The sequence below is a fragment of the Microtus oregoni genome, unplaced genomic scaffold (assembly GCF_018167655.1).
Source record: "Microtus oregoni isolate MIOR12 unplaced genomic scaffold, Mior012 000096F_ref0000112, whole genome shotgun sequence".
NCBI classification, from domain to species: Eukaryota; Metazoa; Chordata; class Mammalia; order Rodentia; family Cricetidae; genus Microtus; species Microtus oregoni.
Genome location: NW_024544709.1, coordinates 814,933 through 832,071, shown reverse-complemented (window position 1 = coordinate 832,071; position 17,139 = coordinate 814,933). Strand labels below are relative to the sequence as shown.

The 17,139-nt window shown below is 45.9% G+C and overlaps 1 protein-coding gene across 7 annotated transcripts in view; it reads right to left on the bottom strand.

The window, feature by feature from the left end:
- Mtus1 (microtubule associated scaffold protein 1) overlaps positions 1-17,139 on the bottom strand; it is a 139,914-nt gene that overhangs the window by 4,039 nt on the left and 118,736 nt on the right. For all 7 annotated transcript variants that reach the window (XM_041644445.1, XM_041644443.1, XM_041644446.1 and 4 more), the window contains 5 exons: positions 7,940-8,154; positions 6,809-6,914; positions 5,672-5,745; positions 5,465-5,560; positions 3,111-3,227 (listed from right to left, as the gene is read on the bottom strand). In XM_041644445.1, the coding sequence (XP_041500379.1) occupies positions 3,111-3,227; positions 5,465-5,560; positions 5,672-5,745; positions 6,809-6,914; positions 7,940-8,154 (608 nt within the window). The remainder of the gene's footprint in view (positions 1-3,110; positions 3,228-5,464; positions 5,561-5,671; positions 5,746-6,808; positions 6,915-7,939; positions 8,155-17,139) is intronic.

Genomic DNA, 17,139 nt, shown 5'->3' with positions numbered 1-17,139 from the left:
GACCTTTGACGTCACAAAGCTAACTACTGACAGGGCTGGCTCTCCGAACAAAACTTGCTTTCTTAGGCAATGTCCCTCATGTGATGGTTAGTTTGCCGCTTGACACCAGCTAGAAATATCTGGGAAGAAAGCCTGGATGAAGGATAGTCTCCATCAGGCTGGCCTGTGGGTATGCCGTGAGGGGGTGGGGCGGGGATCGGCTTGATTGCCTAAAATGTGGGCAAGCACTATCTGGTAGTGGCTGAGACCCCAGGACACAGTAGAAAGTGCTTGCTTGGCCCTAACTCTCGCTGAGATTTTATCTACCCTCTTGCTGCTGCTGATTCTGTCTCTGATAGTAGAGTCAGCTTCTTCAGGCTTCTGGCGTGGACTCATTATCAGGGGCTCTCCAGGATCCTCCAGGTGGCCTCTGGCACCAGCGTGGAACAGCAGTGGCACCTGGCCTTGTGGGTTGAACAAGGCTCTCGGGCAGCTACTCTGAGCTTATTATGTAAACCAATCTAGCAAACTCTCCTTTAGCGTATATCCAGTCAGCTCTGTTCCTTTAGAGGAGGAGCCTACTAGACTAAGTGTTCTAACTTCGTTAAAGGCCGGGAACTCCTAAGTGCACCATGTGGCAGTGGCCCTGGGTGTACTCGTTGTCATAGCAACCTATCCTCCTGTGTTATAAGCAGCAGTGTAAGGCTGACTGATACTGTTACGATGCCTCTTAGTCGGGGCATAAAACAGAAATATCGTGGCTTACTAGAAATTAAAACATGTTTATACTTTTAAAACAGTTTTTTATCACCAGAGATCTGATAAGTTCAGAATCGTGAATGGAAGATGGGGCAACAACTTATTAACAGGGTCTCGTGAGTCATCACTGCCTGCCTGCTGAGCGGGTGTAGCGGGATGACCTTTGCCAAGGCGGGCTACGTGTACTGGGTGGGGCTTATTAACAACCAGGAGTTTCTTGCATTCCTGACCAGACCAAAAAAAAAAAGCCACTTCCTGTACTTCTGGTGCCTCTGAGATGGGCAGAGGGTGAAGAGTCCCAGCTGTCCACGTCAGCTACGATTCTGACCCCTACATGATAGATGGGCTGTGTGCTCTCGAGCTAGAACTGGGCTGGACTTCAAATGTCAGTTTGGAGACTGCCTCGGTGGCTTGGGAGAGGTTACGCTTCATGGCGGGTGGAGGGCAACCATGAGCCTTGCCAAATCATGATGATCAGAACTGAAGCTGAGCAACCACTCTCGTTTTCGTTCTTAGGGAACAGCGGTTGAGTTGTTCTTGGCCTGGTTTACAGCCCATGTTGGTGTCATTCACTGAAGCAGCTGAAGCGTGGGGCTACCCTGTGCCTGCACTCAAATCAACTACAGTGAGCCCTCACCCGCACACCTCTGTCCTGGGACTGTGGGGTTGACAGAACATTCCGGATGGGAAGGTGGTTGCTACCTGTGCGGCCATGCTTGCCTCCATGGGGGTGAATGCCCACAAAGAGAGACACCCCCAATCATCTCTGTGAAGCCGCCTATTCCAAGGGCCCGGAACCCACTGGCCTGCCAAGCATCGGTGTGGGAGTGAGCCCCCTTGTGAGCTTACAGTCCCAGATGGGCCACATGTGGACCACAGTAAAGGGCCAAGCAGCCCCAGACAGCAACGACTAACCAACCTGAGCAGACACTAGGTTTTAAGAAGTTGGCTGCACAGTGAACGCAGAGCATCTAAGAAACACTCGTGTCTGACTGATAAACATGGATTGTTCCACCCACCCCTCACCCTCTGGCCACTACATATGTGTTTCCTATAAAAATTATTAGCACATATTCATGGTCCACGGTAACCAGACTTTATGGCGGCATTTTTGTTCCAAGTGACTCGTGTACTTTGACCATATTTAGTCTCTGCTACGCATTCCTTTCTCCCCTTGCTAGTCCTCATTCTCTTCCAGTGTGGTCCCCCTAGTCTCATCATCATCCAGACTCCACAGATGAGAGAAAACAGGGTTTGTTTTTCTGGGTCTGGCTTATTTCACTTAACTTGATCATCTCCAATTCCATCAATTACGTCTGTAAATGACATAATTTCATTCTTCATCATGGCCAAACAAAATGCTATTGTGGATTAAAAAGAAAAAAAAGCCTTCCCCCGACTATTACCACATTTCCTGACAAGGTCAAGGAGGTGCCTATAAGTTAATTTAAGCCTTACCTCTCTCAAAAAAAGCAGCTAATTATTTCTAGGAAATAAAACACCAAACTAAGCCAACCCCCAAACTCCAAACAAACAAAAGCCAAACAGATAAGAGTGAGCACCAGGCTCGCTATTGTCCAGACTGGTCTAGGTTTAAAGGAGTCACCCACAGCTAGGAGGAGGCAAGAGAGGAAGCACTGGGTGGGTGGGTTGCTGGCAGGCAGCTGGGAGCAAAAGACAGCTAAGAGCCAGGGTCACTTAAGCTGTTCTGACAAGCCCTGCCAGTTTGGTTTGTGTCCTGACTAGCACACCCTGCGTTTTAGGGCTGGCCCAGGGCTGACAGTACACATAGGACACACTCCTCAAACACAGTTGTGAAGGCTCAAATTCTAATCATGGTTGTCAACAATGCTTGCTGTTTTCCAGTTGGGCTAATCTTACCAACATGATTCTTTTTTTTTTAACCATTTTCTAATTCTTTAAAAGATAAGGAAATCCACTAGATTATATTATTATGCTAATGAGATTATTTGATATGTCCACCTGTCTCTCCTGTTCGGAGTGGGTGGTGCATTAAAATATTGGTTTTAGTGTAATTCAAAGTTTTCATTAGGCCAAGTTAAGATTCTGAGCTATTGAAATATGAGCCTGGTTTGTTTGCTACAGTTTTTCTTAAAGTAAATGTGGCTTTATATGTATTCCATCAAAAAAATAAGTGTTCTAGAAAGCCATGCTGAATCAGCCTCTAATAGATCTGGACAAGAAAATAGCCTCTCTGACCCTTTGTGTGTTTTCCAAACACCATGAAGTACAAGTTAGCCCAGACCCATAGCTCTAGCGCCATGGGCTCCAAGTCCCTAGCTCCTAGGTGACACCGTGCCCCCCTCCCCTTGGGAGGAGGTGCTCAGTCCTCCACCCTGGGAGACACATACCAGCTTTTCCATCTTCATCAGCTTCATGTCCTGCTGATGCAGCTTCTCATTCTTGATCTCTAACACGGCTTTCAGGCTTTCGAGTTCTTGCTCCAGATACATGACCTGAGGGTTTTTCTGGAGGAAATACACCAAGATAATTCTCTCACTTATGCCACACGTTACACAGTGCAGCTTCTTGTTAGAATCTCTGAGTAGACTTAAGCGTGCAGTAAGTGACTGACTTCCTTTTGCCACTTTTTTTTTCTAACACGGGTAGGGTCATGCTATGAAACCTAGACTGACTTGATATTTACAGCAATCCCCCTGCCTCGGTTTCCCATTGCTGGGATTACAAGCATACACTGCCATAACCAGCTAAATGTATGTTTCTTTGTGTTGTTGTCTTTTCTGAGACAAGGTCTCAGTCTACAGCCCAGGCTGGCCTAGGATTCACACAGCCTAGTCTGGTCTTGAATCTGTGGCCATCCTCTTGTCTCAACTTCCCCAGTGGCAGAATTAAAGGGATGAGTCATGATGCCTGGCTTAACTCTTCTAGCAGTTTCAAAGAAATAAAGAGTTCAAATAAATTTGACCTCAAAGATTTTGGTCATAATATTGACAACAAACATTTTATTTTTCTTAGTTGCTTAATAGGGATATAGATACTGCTTTCATCAAATCTCCTATTAGAAACAAGAAAACCATTGCTTACAACATAAAAACAGCTCTGGATAGAGGTGGGGCCCTCTCTAGTCCTAAACTGGAGTCTGGAGGGAAAAAAAAAGGCAACAACTTTCTCTAAGCAAAGTCAATCTCTGAGGAAAATATGCAGGACTCTGGGAAATAACGTACAGTGATTTGTTCTGAGCCCTTGGGGTTTCCTCATAGTTATGTCGGCGTGACCATATCTCTAGGGCAGTTGTAACCTACTACAGAACATACACAGTCTCCCAAAGGGACACTCGTGGTACCACCAGTACGGGGCATCCCCCACACCCTACTGACTGAAATTCAACTGAACATCTGACAATTCGATACAAATCATCTATATCCGACTATTGGCCAGATGTTAGATCAAAGTTTCTCAGACAGGACTCAGGGATTTAGATGATCAAAACAACCTCCTGGGGTAGTCGTTCCCTTCTGGAGGAATCCTGGTGGAGAATCAGAGACTTGCATGTACTTTATCCCAGTCTCCAAATTCTTTACTTCACAAAGGGGAAAAATGTGTTCTGTGGGTCAAACAACCTGTGTTGTGAAGGCTGGGAGGGGTCCCAGACCCAGAGGGGTCAAAACAGAGACCACACAAGTATCTTCAATTCCAGGTTCTTCAAAAGCAAAATCCCATGGGGGTCCTTAAAAGGACTTTGGGAGACACATAGGTAAATCTCCTCATATTCATTTGAGAAAAGTAATTTCCTAACAACTTCTAAAAGTTACTTTATTCTATGCGTATGAGTGCTTGTCTACGTGTATACATGTATGAGCTGACAACGTCAGGCTAAGGGGAGATAATTACGAAAGACTATGTATATGGTTCTCTGGAATGCAAGCAAATCCATGGAAACAGAGCAGAAGGGTGGTTTACTCAGGGCAGGAGTCCTTTGGGGAATGGAGAGTTACAGTTGATGAGTTCAGGTCTCTCTCAGGGAGATAAAAACATTCTGGAATTAGGTACCAGCCATCAATACCACACAATGTCATCAGTATGCTATAATACTAAAGTTTATGATTGTGTAATCATGATAAGGTAGGCTCTTTTTTTTTTTTTTTGGTTTTTTCGAGACAGGGTTTCTCTGTGGTTTTGGAGCCTGTCCTGGAACTAGCTCTTGTAGACCAGGCTGGTCTCGAACTCACAGAGATCCGCCTGCCTCTGCCTCCCGAGTGCTGGGATTAAAGGCGTGCGCCACCACCGCCCGGCTCTTTTTTATATAGCAAAAAAGTTTCTAGTTTTGGATTTTTCTCAGTTTCCCATAGGTAGTTGCTCGGACCTCTGGATTTGAATCTGTGTATCATTTGGGGGTTGTAAAAAAAAAATCAATGGGGCTGGAGAGATGGCTCAGTGGTTAAGAGCACCTGCTGCTCTTCCAGAGGTCATGAGTTCAATTCCCAGCAACCACGTGGTGGCTCACAACCATCTGTAATGAGATCCGGTGCCCTCTTCTAGTGTGTGGACATACATGGAGGCAGAATGTTGTATACACAATAAATAAATAAATATAAAAAAATCAATGAGCAAAATTCTTTTGTACAATAACACACAGCTAGCATGAAGAAGGCTCTAAACCACAATCACGTCTCTATCCACTAAAGAATCAATTGGCAACTGAGCAGAATAAAATCCAGTAGCAACAGAGGAATACACAACTCACCGAGTTCACCTTCTCTCTGGATATTCGCTTCTGTTCCTCGGATTTCAACTTTTCATTCAGAGCATCGTTTTCACTCTTCAGGTCATTGATTTGTTTCTAAGACGCAAACGGTAACACGTGGAGCATCAGACACCAGAAAAGGATCAAAGGTGCACAGAGGTGTAGTCCACACCAGCCGACAGCACCACGCCTGGAGGGACCACTCACCTCTAGAGATTCCTGCTTCTCATTAAGTAGATTCTCAAGAGACTTCTTTTCCATTTCATGGCTTTTCTTGATTTCTGGAAAGAGGGGACTTGGTTTTTATTTTTATTTTTAAGATAAATAACACCCTGTGAGATCATGACTCCACAGCCTGATACATACAGATGTGGAAGCTGATGGAGCACAAATTACATTCTTTTCAATTAATCAGATGTGATTCTATAAATTAAGCCACGTCTTCTTAGAATAGTTTTACTAGATAGGGCAGAGATTTTGGGTTCAATGACCAGAAACTGATGCTTATCAGAGGCTAAGGAAACCTTCAAAAATCTCAGAATGAAGGGTTGGGTCTCAAAAGACAGGCTTTTGATTTCTGGTCTTTGTGTGTGTGTGGGGGGGGGGGGGCTGTCTTCTTTATAGTTATTACAGGAAAAAAATCTAAAACTAAGCCCATTCATAGCAGGGAAAAGACAATGTTTACTAAATGTGCCTGTGCCAGTCACGTTTGTCTCCCATGGTCTGATTCCACACAGCTCCCTCTCTTAGGAGAAGTCCCTCACTAAAGGTCGCACAGCCAGTTCAGTCATACATCCCTGCTACTCTGTGAGCTGCAGAGGCTCATGAGAGACAGCCATGGCACAGCTGACCTGTCCTGGGAAAAAAAAAAAAAAAAAAAAAAAGGGAGGAAGGCGGGGATGGCTTCTCATTCCTTCCTTTTGACTTCAAGCTTTCCAACCACGGTGAGGTCACAACAGCATCTCTTGTCCATCCAACGCCCCCTGTACTGCACCACAGCCATGGTGTGCAAGACTGCTCAAGCCTGGATTCTTGTCAGCACCATGCTGGCGCTACTGACACCGTAACCTTTCCAGGACCTAAAGTAGCAGCTGCCACTGTCCAGAGTCTTTGGAAGTTGATCCTGTTTACTGAAGGCCTGACATCTCTAACTAACCATTATTTGCACCCTTAAGGGAACAGGGCACCTGCTAACAGTGAACAGTGCACAAAGAAAACCAAGAGGCCTGCCAAGTGAATGCCACAGGGTATTCTGTGCATGCGACATCTAGGAATCTCTTCCGTTTCAGGGACGATGACGCATTTCCATTACATCTCCACCGAAGTGGCCAAAAGCACCCTTGCCTGAAAGGGAGGTCTCATAGGTTTTCTTCAGCAACTCTACTTTCTCCGAGTGGCTAGCCTCGATTTCCAGCTTCGTGGTTTCATGGGCAGCGTTTAAGTTGTCAAACTGTAAGGAACAAAGAGAACGGTAATTTACCAACGGGAACAGGAGTGCTAAGCTGAGCACCCAACCAGGGATTTCATTCATGTGCGCACACCCATCTAATGGGTTTCTAGCCCATGTGTGGAGCAGCCCACTCTGGGGCTTGGCCCTCCCGCAGCTCCCCTGCATCCTCGCCAGGGAGGAAGATGGTCCAAGCTCTACAGGGTTCAATGACGGTAACAGCCAAGTCCCGCAGAAGCAGTGAAGCTGTGCCTCACAGGTCCGCCTCAGCCCCACGCCTGTCACACTGCCCACTCTGCCTGGCATATAGTGGGAACTGTGCATATAACTAAGTAAAAAGCTAAACAGGGAACCGAAAATTCAGTTTATGATAGTAATGAGGAAATGGCTTATTAAAAAGGCATTTTAAAAAAAAGTACAATCAAGTGGCTTAGTAGCCAAAATACCAAGATGCTCCCATGGGGACTGTTTGGGGGATATTTCTATACCTTCTTTAAAAAGATTTTTTTTTTTTTGGTACTGCTAGGGATTAGCCAGAGCCTTGGAAATGCTTTCAGGCTCTCGCTGCATCTCTGAGCCCTGGTCCCCATATATGTTTTATTTTGAGACAGTCTTACTAAATTGCCCCAACTTCTCCAGGTAGCTAGCTGGTGGGATTACAGAATTTTTTTTCATACTGTGGACTAAAGCCAGGGAGTCATTACTTCTGTATCACCGAGGTCATATTTGGCTATTTTCAGGCTTTGCTTCCAGCCAGGGACTAAGTTACCCATGTTGAACTTTGAAGTTTCTCTGCAGCTGAAGCAGTCTGCCTCAGCTTTCCGAGTGTTGGGGTTATAGGTATGTACCACTGTGCCTGGCTACTTCCCTCTTTTAACGCAACATCATTTCATCATAAAAATCCCAGCAGCTTTCCCCCAGATATATATATATATAAAAAAAAGCAAGGGATAACTCATTAAGAATGTAGACAGCATCCGAAACTCCAGCAGACAGCCTCGCCCAGAGCAGCCCAGCGGGGCACAGACCTGCTCCTGCAGCTGGGTCTTATACTTTTCTGCCTCCTCGATGTAGATGTTCTGAAGCTTCTCGCACTCTGCTGTGTAGAATTCCTTCAGCCGGTTCTCCAGTTCTGTCCGGTCCGTCTGGTGTTGCTGGTTTAGTTTCTGGACAAATCCTTCATATGCTGTTTGTAAGTCATTCCTGGCCTTTTCCAGCTTCTCACAGGTGCTTGAAGCTGCGACTAGAGAGGACGTAAAAAGAGAGAAAGAGCCTTTAAATCTTCTCAGTGTCTGAAACACACACCATTTACACACCATTACAGGTCACCGGGGCACACCTCTGCACAGAACATCAGGATGCTGTCCCGTCCTCACTTTCATTCCCCAGGCATGAGGCAAATGGTTTCCTCAACAGTGTGCTCTCCCTGCCGTGATGGCAGAAAGGAACGGCATCAAAATACCTCCAAAACCGTGAACCAAGATAAATCTTTTCTCTCTGTAACCTCACACACAGGTAATGCGTTTTGATTGTTGCCACCATTCTCCCACCTCGGAGAGCCCCCTTCTTCCACACAGTGCCTGTCCTTTTACCGGGTTTATGTCACTGTGCATGCTGTCCTCGGGGTTTATCCACACTGTAGCTTATGCCACAGCTGCCTTTCCTTTAAGGCTGACTAAGACTCTACTGTGTGTACACACTACATACTGATCCACCGATAGCATGTAAGCTGTTTCCACCACCTGGCTACACTGAACATAGGTCCTACATGAACATAGGTACAGCAACAGCTGCATGCTTCCTGCTTGAATTTTCCTGTGTCTATATCTGGAAGAGGAATTGCTGTTTCATAGGGCTAATTCCACTTTCAGTTACTAAGTGACTTTACAATGTAATGAGCAAGATTTCCTTTCTCCACATCCTCACCAAAACATATTTTTTAAAAAAAAATATAACACAAGTAGCGGGTATATAGGAAGGTTTAGAGGAAGGGAAGGCGGAAATGATACAGTTGTAATAATCTCATTTTTTTAGTTTTAAAGAAAAATATATAGAACATCCATCTTAACACATCTGAGGTGAGACATTATGATTTTAATTCATCCAGTGGGGCTTTAAGTAGAGTCACTTTACAAATAGATTGATAAACTTCCACTATAAAGACTAAAAACTTCACTCCCACATGATCTATATCTAAACGGTACATACTGTGCCTTGGGTACTAAAAGGTACACAAAGAAGAGCCAAATGTGGTGGTGTGTGCTGCGTGCCTGCAGTCCCAGCATCCAGGAGGCTCAAGCAACAAGATCTTTGAGTTTGACACCAGCCTGGGCTACATAGCAAGGCTATCTCAAAACAACGAGCAGACAGACAAAAAAACCAATGCACAAAGCAGTAATGTTGGAGGGACGAGCCAAAACAGGGGATGAAAACCAGAGGGCAGGGGCATCCTAGAAAACATTTGGGATTAAATACTGTAAGGCTCTTTTTCTTTAAAAGGATTTAATAAAAGATAATGGATGGCTTTCTTAATTGCTATCAAACACCCTCTTCACACATATCTTCTTAATTAAAGTGTTTATCAAGGAAGCAAAGATATTCGAGATGTCCAACGTTACTCTATTACATCTAACACTAGTTTCTGCCAGTTGACCTTCCAACATATAGAAACAAGAAGGATGGATGCCTTCCCATGAGGTCCCTTGTGTGTCTCAAACTAGCTTTTTATATGGAAAAAAAATCTATAAAAATTGCTTCATAGCCAATCAATGAGGAGATCAGTTTCTAGTAAGGGAAATCCCGTTTTTACAATCTCATACATCAGCAAATAACAAGCCAAGATGGCCCAGCTCATCCAATGACTCACACCAGACACAAGCGTCTTGTACACAAGCGTCTAGAATGGAGCATCCCGGCACACGCAGTACACAGCATCTCCGTAGACCCCACCCCTCTCAAGCAGCCTGCGTCTACTGTGGGTGCACAGGGCTATTAAATGCTACCCCTGCCAGTTTCCTGCATCTGCTTATACTCAGAATACTGTCAGCTTGAAGACATAATTGCAGTATGTTGGTGTTTAACATCAAATAGGATATGCAGAAATCCTCTCCCATTAACCACTGGATAAGGCTGTGTTTGCTTTGTCTAAACACATGGAAACCAGTAGCCCAAACAGTGTGCAGCTTTGCTGGCTCCTGTGAGCTCCATGAAGAGGGAACAGATTGGGGGAGGGAGGGGGACCGGAAAGAGAAAGCGAGAGATTGGACTGGGGAGTGGGTGGCTTACTGCTGTTACTTCCAACAAGCAAAGGGCAGGACAGCCCCCAGAAGGTGACATCAGCCTGCAGCTGTGCAGGGACCTTCTGCTGTTTACAGTGCTGTGTACAACAGCTGGGCTACACTTCACACTCGCAAATGGCTTTAGTTTGGACAGAGGGCCCAGGCTCTGAAGGAAGCAGTCTTTGGCGGAGAGACTCCTGAATTCTTTTTTAGAAGGATGCACATGTAAACATTGTGTTAAGGGCTCTCCGGGTGCTTGCTGTCATCTGCTGAGACATACTACATGTGTACAGTGGGGGAATAAGGACTGTGCCCCACATTTTAGGCTACAGATTTTCCCTGGTTTCTCACAGCATGGAGAGGTTACAGGACCACCCGTGCTGGCTCCTGCCCATCCTCAGTCTGCCTTCTTCTTGCTTCTTTGCCAGAAGTCCACTGCTTTCAGTTTATCTGACTACTAATAAGGCTAAAACAAAGCAGAGAAGGCCATCCTGGATTAAGAATAAGTGACCAGGGAGTTTCCCCATGCTGCCAGGAATAACTGTTTTAAAGAAGTTACTACATGAATAGAAAATCCACCCCTCACTTCTACCCCTCACCCAGTTCCCAGACAGGGTCTCACAGGAGCTCTGGCTGTCCTCCTCGAACTCACAGATCCGCCTGCCCCTGCCTCTGAGGTGCTGGGATTAAAGGTGTGCGCCACCGCTCTTTGTAGTAATAAGAGCGGCGGCGGGGCTGCATTCCCAGCACCCCGGCCACCTGCTCGGCTAGCTTATGCCCCAAAATAATTACACAGACACTGTATACTTTTAAGCACTGCTTGGCCCTTTAGCTCTAGCACTTACAGGCTAATTCTCACATCCCGATCAACCCATCTCTAATAATCTGTGAGAACCGGTCTTACCGGGAAGATTCTAGCCTAGTCCATCCTGGGTTGGAGCTTCATGCCGTGTGTCTGCCCGGGAGCGGGGCATGGCGTCTCTCTCAGGCGTCTGCTCCCGAGAGGAGAGATGTCGAGACTCTGACCTCACTTCCTCTTCCTCCCAGCATTTTGTTCTGTTTACTCCACCCACAGGGCCAAGCAGTTTCTTTATTGGCCAATGACCTTCCTCCATCAGCTCTTGGCTTAGAAAATCTACTGCATAGGTCCTTGTTTGCAAACATCCCATTGGCTGAGTTTTAAAAGCTTGTGCATGATTAAGCACACACAGAAGAGATACTTGATGTACTCTTGTAAGGACACATGCTTGCAAGCTTTAGAAGCTAGCCCCAGCAATCTAACTTAAGAAATTTAGCCAGATCAGGGCATATTGGTGCATCCCTTTAATCTCCCGCACTTTGAAGTCAGAGGCACATGAGTCTACATGAGCTAAACCACAGCATGGTCTAATAGTAAGTTCCAGGACAGCCAGAACTACAGAGTGAGATCCTGTCATATATATATATATATATATATATATATATATATATATATATATATATATATATATATATATGGTGGACACATGATATCCTGTCTTTGGGAAGCTATAGTAGGAGGATAGGGAGTTCAAGACCAGCCTGGGATAAATGAGGAATTCAAGACCAGCCTGGGATAAATGAGGAGTTCAAAGCCCAGCTGGGCTATACAATAAAACCATGCAAAACCATGGCCTACAAATGTGGCTCAGTGTGAAGTATGTTTATAGCATGCAAAATTGCCTGGATTCAATCCTTAGTATCATAAAGAGAAAAGAAAAAAAAAAGCTTTTAGACTCAAAAAAGGAAGTCATAGACTCATTTCCAAAATTATCTCTAAAGTCTAAACCCATGTTAAAGAGAGAAGTTGGCACTTTTACTCAGAGATGCATGAGCCCCGAGACAAGGTCGAAGCCAAAGCAGGAAAACCGGGGAGCCCCACCCACCATGCCATGGCCATCGAGATCACAGCTATTATTTGAGCAAGGAAAAGTCACTGCCCAAGAAGAAGCCATCATCTGGATACCATCTAGAAAAAGGCCCCACTGTACGGTCAAGTCTGGCCTTGGGAAAGCAGAATCATACTTATCTGAGGCCCTTTGTCAGTTACCCCTGGCAGAGAGGAAGTGAAGCCCTGTGTAATTAGTTCCCAGGGATTTTTGTAATGGGGGTGGGGGGCAGCTGAGCTGATTATTTCCATCCCATAGAGACAGATTTCCCTTCGCTGACTGATGGATGTTGTTATGGAAGAAAACATTACACAGCCAGGGTCTGAAAAATGTCAGTGTTCTTGGAAATGACACAGAGCTGCCTTCTTGTTGATACATCGGTAGCTTGCTTCACAGGGGACAGCCAGCAGTATTTTCAACGCTTGAGAACACAAGCACCTCCACAGAACAAAGCCAGAGTACTGGTTCCAGTCTCGGCACTCCAGCTGCCTACCGTGGGATTGGCAAAGGTGGCTCACATTTCTTCACCTCTAATCGAGACAACCCTGGTACTTTCCCTATGGAACTGAATGTAAGTGTCTGGCTCGGTGCTCAACCATTTAAATGTGTGTTACGTTACTGTTGCTGTTACCAGAGGACTCAGACCTAAGTATAGGTCTTAGAGACATGCTTGAAGTTCAAAACAGAATATAATGGTTATTGAGTTTGAACTTCAGCACCCCACCACCTCCCACACACTACATACACATTTAAAAAACATGATTTGTCTAGGCTTAAAAATGATAAATATGAAGCTGGGTGGTGGTGGTGCATGCCTTTAATCCCAGCAGTCAGGAGGCAGAAGCAGGAGGATCTCTGTGAAATGAAGCCAGCCTGGTCTACAGAGTTCCAGGACAGTCAGGGATGTTACACGAAGATCCTGTCTCAAAAACAGAACAAAATGTACAGAGAGAGAGAGAGAAAGAAGGAGAGAGGGAGAGAGAGAGAGAGAGAGAGAGACAGAGACAGAAGTATGGTTCTGGAGACTCCTCCTAAAATTGGCCTACTACTATTGTTCTTTATACTCTGTTCAACAAGCTTCCCTGGCTTTCAGGAGATTTGTGTTTTTTCTATAAACAGACCTAAAACACAATAAAGGAGGACAAGGGAACGTGTAGGAGGCACGGCTCACATGGAAAGCAAGGCAGAGTTTGTACCATGTAAGAGATAGTGACAGAAAGAGCCAAACAGGAAGACGGAGGACTCCTTTCTCCAACTGTGTACTCACTTTCCTGAGATGCTTTTGGGGAGACAGTTGTGTGCAGAACCCCCCTTTGGGGTTCCCCTCTTCTGCATTACTTATGAGGGAAATGGGGGTGCTTGCGTCCAACTTGCCTTGTCTGCCTTGGGTCCTCTTCTCAGTCTCTCACTCTGGGGAATCAGCCCCTGCTCTCACCGGGGAATCAGCCCCTGCTCCTAGTTCTGGCTCTTTTAAATGCACACAACTGTTAACTTTCTGTACCTCATCCAGAACCACAGATGGACTCTTCCCCCATGATTATTGCATAATATTACCCTATGAAGTCCTCTCATGATACACTTCCAGAGAAAGTGTGGGCCTAATGCGTTTTCCAAACAAAGGTGTCCCTGAAAAAAAACTAACCAAGAAAAAGTGGGGGGAGGGGCTCAGATTGTGTGACCATGGGCATTTCAGACTTTCCAGAGCTTCATTCTGCTGGCCTCAAAGTATAAAGATGCTAAAGGCAGATGTGGAGTCATATGCTGCACAGCGAGTCTAAGGACAGGACAGCGGGGCATGAGCGCATGAGTGGTGGTGGATTGCGTGGGGTGGTCATCCAACGCCAAGACCTTCACATTTCGTTTCTCCAAAGGCAGCTTCCACAGAGCCAAGTAACCTGGGAGACCCATGGTAGACAAGGGTCTCCTCTACATTTCAAAACTAGCTGCAAATGACTTTCTGGTTGCTCTTGTGCTTGATGCCTGCAAATCTATGTGAACAGTTTCAAAGTCTCCCACAAATCGTAACTTTTGGGTCATTGATTTTTATAAAACTATTTGCACAAGGGAGAGAAGACGCCCCCCCCCCCCCATCCCTTGTGGTAGAGGAAGAGCAGGCCCTGCACCCTGCCCCATCTGCCCTATAGTGGCACGGGTGAGGGAAAGATGCCCTTAGCCCTCATCCCTTGTTGACCCCTGCAGCAGACAGAAGAATTGGTCCTGGGGCCACCAGAGTGGAGAACTAGCTTTGTCCTTCACAAGCTGCAGCACACAGAGCAGGCCCTGCACCCTGCCTGGGCAGCACACTAGAGCTGAGCCTGTTGGTGGAGTCACAGAGGGACTAGGTCTGAAGGTGTCAGATCAGGACAGTTGGCCCTGCCTCCCCATGTTCCCTACAGCAATCAGGAGAGCAGGCCCCACACCCTCCCTAGGAAAGCAGAGCTGCCCCTGGTGGGGTGAGTGCCAGTGAGCCAGACCCAAGGGCCTAAAAGCAGGAGAACTGACCCAGCTCCTCACTGTAGACTAAACTGGGTGAGCTAGCTGAGACGGTGCTGGAGCGCTCACCCGGGTAGTGACGGTGACGGAAACATGGTGGGCTGACCAACCCAGCTACCACCCAGGCCCAGAACCTGGGCTATGAGTTGGCCCATGCCAACATCCACCTCATCTACCAACTGCTGCAGCTCGTGAAGGGGGCACACCCACAGATCCAGAGCTGCAGGGTCTCCACAACACAGGGCGACGGCAGAATATGCAAGGAGTTCCAGGGAGAGCCTATTATTGATCGTACAGCAGAAACCAGGGGCCTCAAGCCAGACCAATGACTCACGGCAACGAACACTTGCAAGGAAAGATATGTGGACTAAAGGGTAAACGGTGTGACTCACTGGGCCACGCACGCCACAGCTTCCTCGTCAAGATGATAATTCTCCTTTCTCATTTGCTTTGTTTGGTTTTCAGTTTTTCCTTTAAATTTTGTTTTGGGGAGGGAGGTTGCAAGGGCAGAGGGTGGATGCGAGGGGACAGGTAGGTGAGTGGGACTGGGGTACATGATGTGACATCCACAAAGGATCAACTAAAACAAAACACTTGTCTGCACCATTAAATCGACTTCCCCATCAATAATAATACTACACTATCGTTAAAACTTACTTCACACCTTGCAAAAGGCTCTCAAGTTCATATTTTCCTTTTTATTGGATTATTTATTCCTTATTTTATTGATTTTGATTGAGCTCTACATTTTTCTCTGCTCCCCTCCCTGCCTCTCCCCTTCAACCCTCTTCCATTGGAGTACTACACAGCAGAAAAAAATAACGACATCTTGAATTTTGCAGGCAAGTGGACAGGGCTAGAAAATATCATTTTGAGTGAGGTAACCCAGACTCAGGAAGACAATTATCACATGCACTCACTCATAAGTGGTTTTTAAACATAAAGCAAAGAAAACCAGCCCACAAATCACAATCCCAGAGAACCTAGACAACAATGAGGACACTACGAGACACATACATAGATATAATCTACATGGGAAGTAAAAAAAGACAAAATCTCCTGAGTAAATCAAGCTTATATTTTCATGCAGGGCTCCACACTGCTAAGCAAGCACCACCCACGATAAGTCGATATTACCAAGGGAACTGGGAGCGCAGAGTAGAATTGAGACCCCCTAACCTTCTGTGTCCCAAACACAGAACTCCAAACTGGGTCTAACTGGCCACCTTCCCCAGCTAGGAATTCAAAGGGAAAAGTTAGCACCTACACCAAGGATTGCTATAGCTCAGTTCTCCCCCAGAGCCACAACAGACTGAACGATGGGAAAAAACAATGCTCTCCCTGGCCTTCTTTTCCTCCACTGATAGTTGTGACCACGTCCTACTGGAAGGCAGTTTGTAATCTGGTCCTGCCAGCCTATCTGCCGCCTTCTGCCAGAGGTGCCCGCAGAGCTTCCACTGCCAGGTTCTCCTTGCCAGTGTCCTTCCTCCCGCTCGAGGACAGATCTGAAGGATTTTTCGGCTGTTTTCATCTCGTGCCCTAGCCAACAACAGGCTGCAGAACCCCCATTCTCCTTGTTAGAACAGTGCACACTCCACACATACGTGAAAGAAAAAAAATCAAGGACTAAAAGTGAATCAGAGACAAAAGCCCGTGCTTTTGTGACAATGAGTTCTAAGACACAGGTCTGAGGATAGGAATCACAGAGTAAAGTACCAGGTTTCAATCAAACGATGCGGTAATTTCCCAACTAACCAGTCACTAACTAGTTCATCTTGCCTCCTCCCAGATCTTTCATTTTTAGGGCAGAAAGATGAAAAAGCTCAGATGCAAGTCCTCGGGCATGCATAAACTTTCAGCATATAGGAATGGACTAAAGTCTCTTGGAGCTATTTGTGTTCGTATACACCCTTTTAAATAAAAGCAACATTCTAGACAGTGAGGTGTCGGGGTGCAAAAACCCAGGTGGCTCTGATGTCAGAATCACCTGGATGATATGAAAAGTGCAGATTCCTGGATTCCATCCCAAACTAAACGAGTCAGAATTGGTGGGTGTGGGAACAGGAAAATGTGTTTCATCTCACGGTGACGTTTGTGAAACACCGCTCTAGACAAGTGTCCCGGAGTTAGGAAAATATGAGATTGTAGCGTTGGGAAAAAACCAGGACAAGAAGTCTCATGCCAAAATACTGTTGGCAGTCGTTTGCATGTCTGTAGGTAAAAGAACTTTTACATACCAATAGAGCCAGTCCTGTCCAAATTTAGGACACACATAGATAACAAGAGAATGGCCCAACTCTGAGGTAGCTATCAACCCCTCCTTCAAACACCTCTTCAAGATTAAAAAAAAGTTTCCTCGTACTGCTATTTCATCACATTCTATTTAAAAAAAAATGCCTCTTGTAATCAGCTATAGAGTGTCTAGATCACCATAGACCCCCATCCTTGTTACACCAGAATCAAGTGCAGAACTGGGAACATCCCACAAGGTTGAAGCAGTCTGTGGCTCACTGGGTGAGCGCTCATCGGATGGTTTGTATTCTGGGTTTT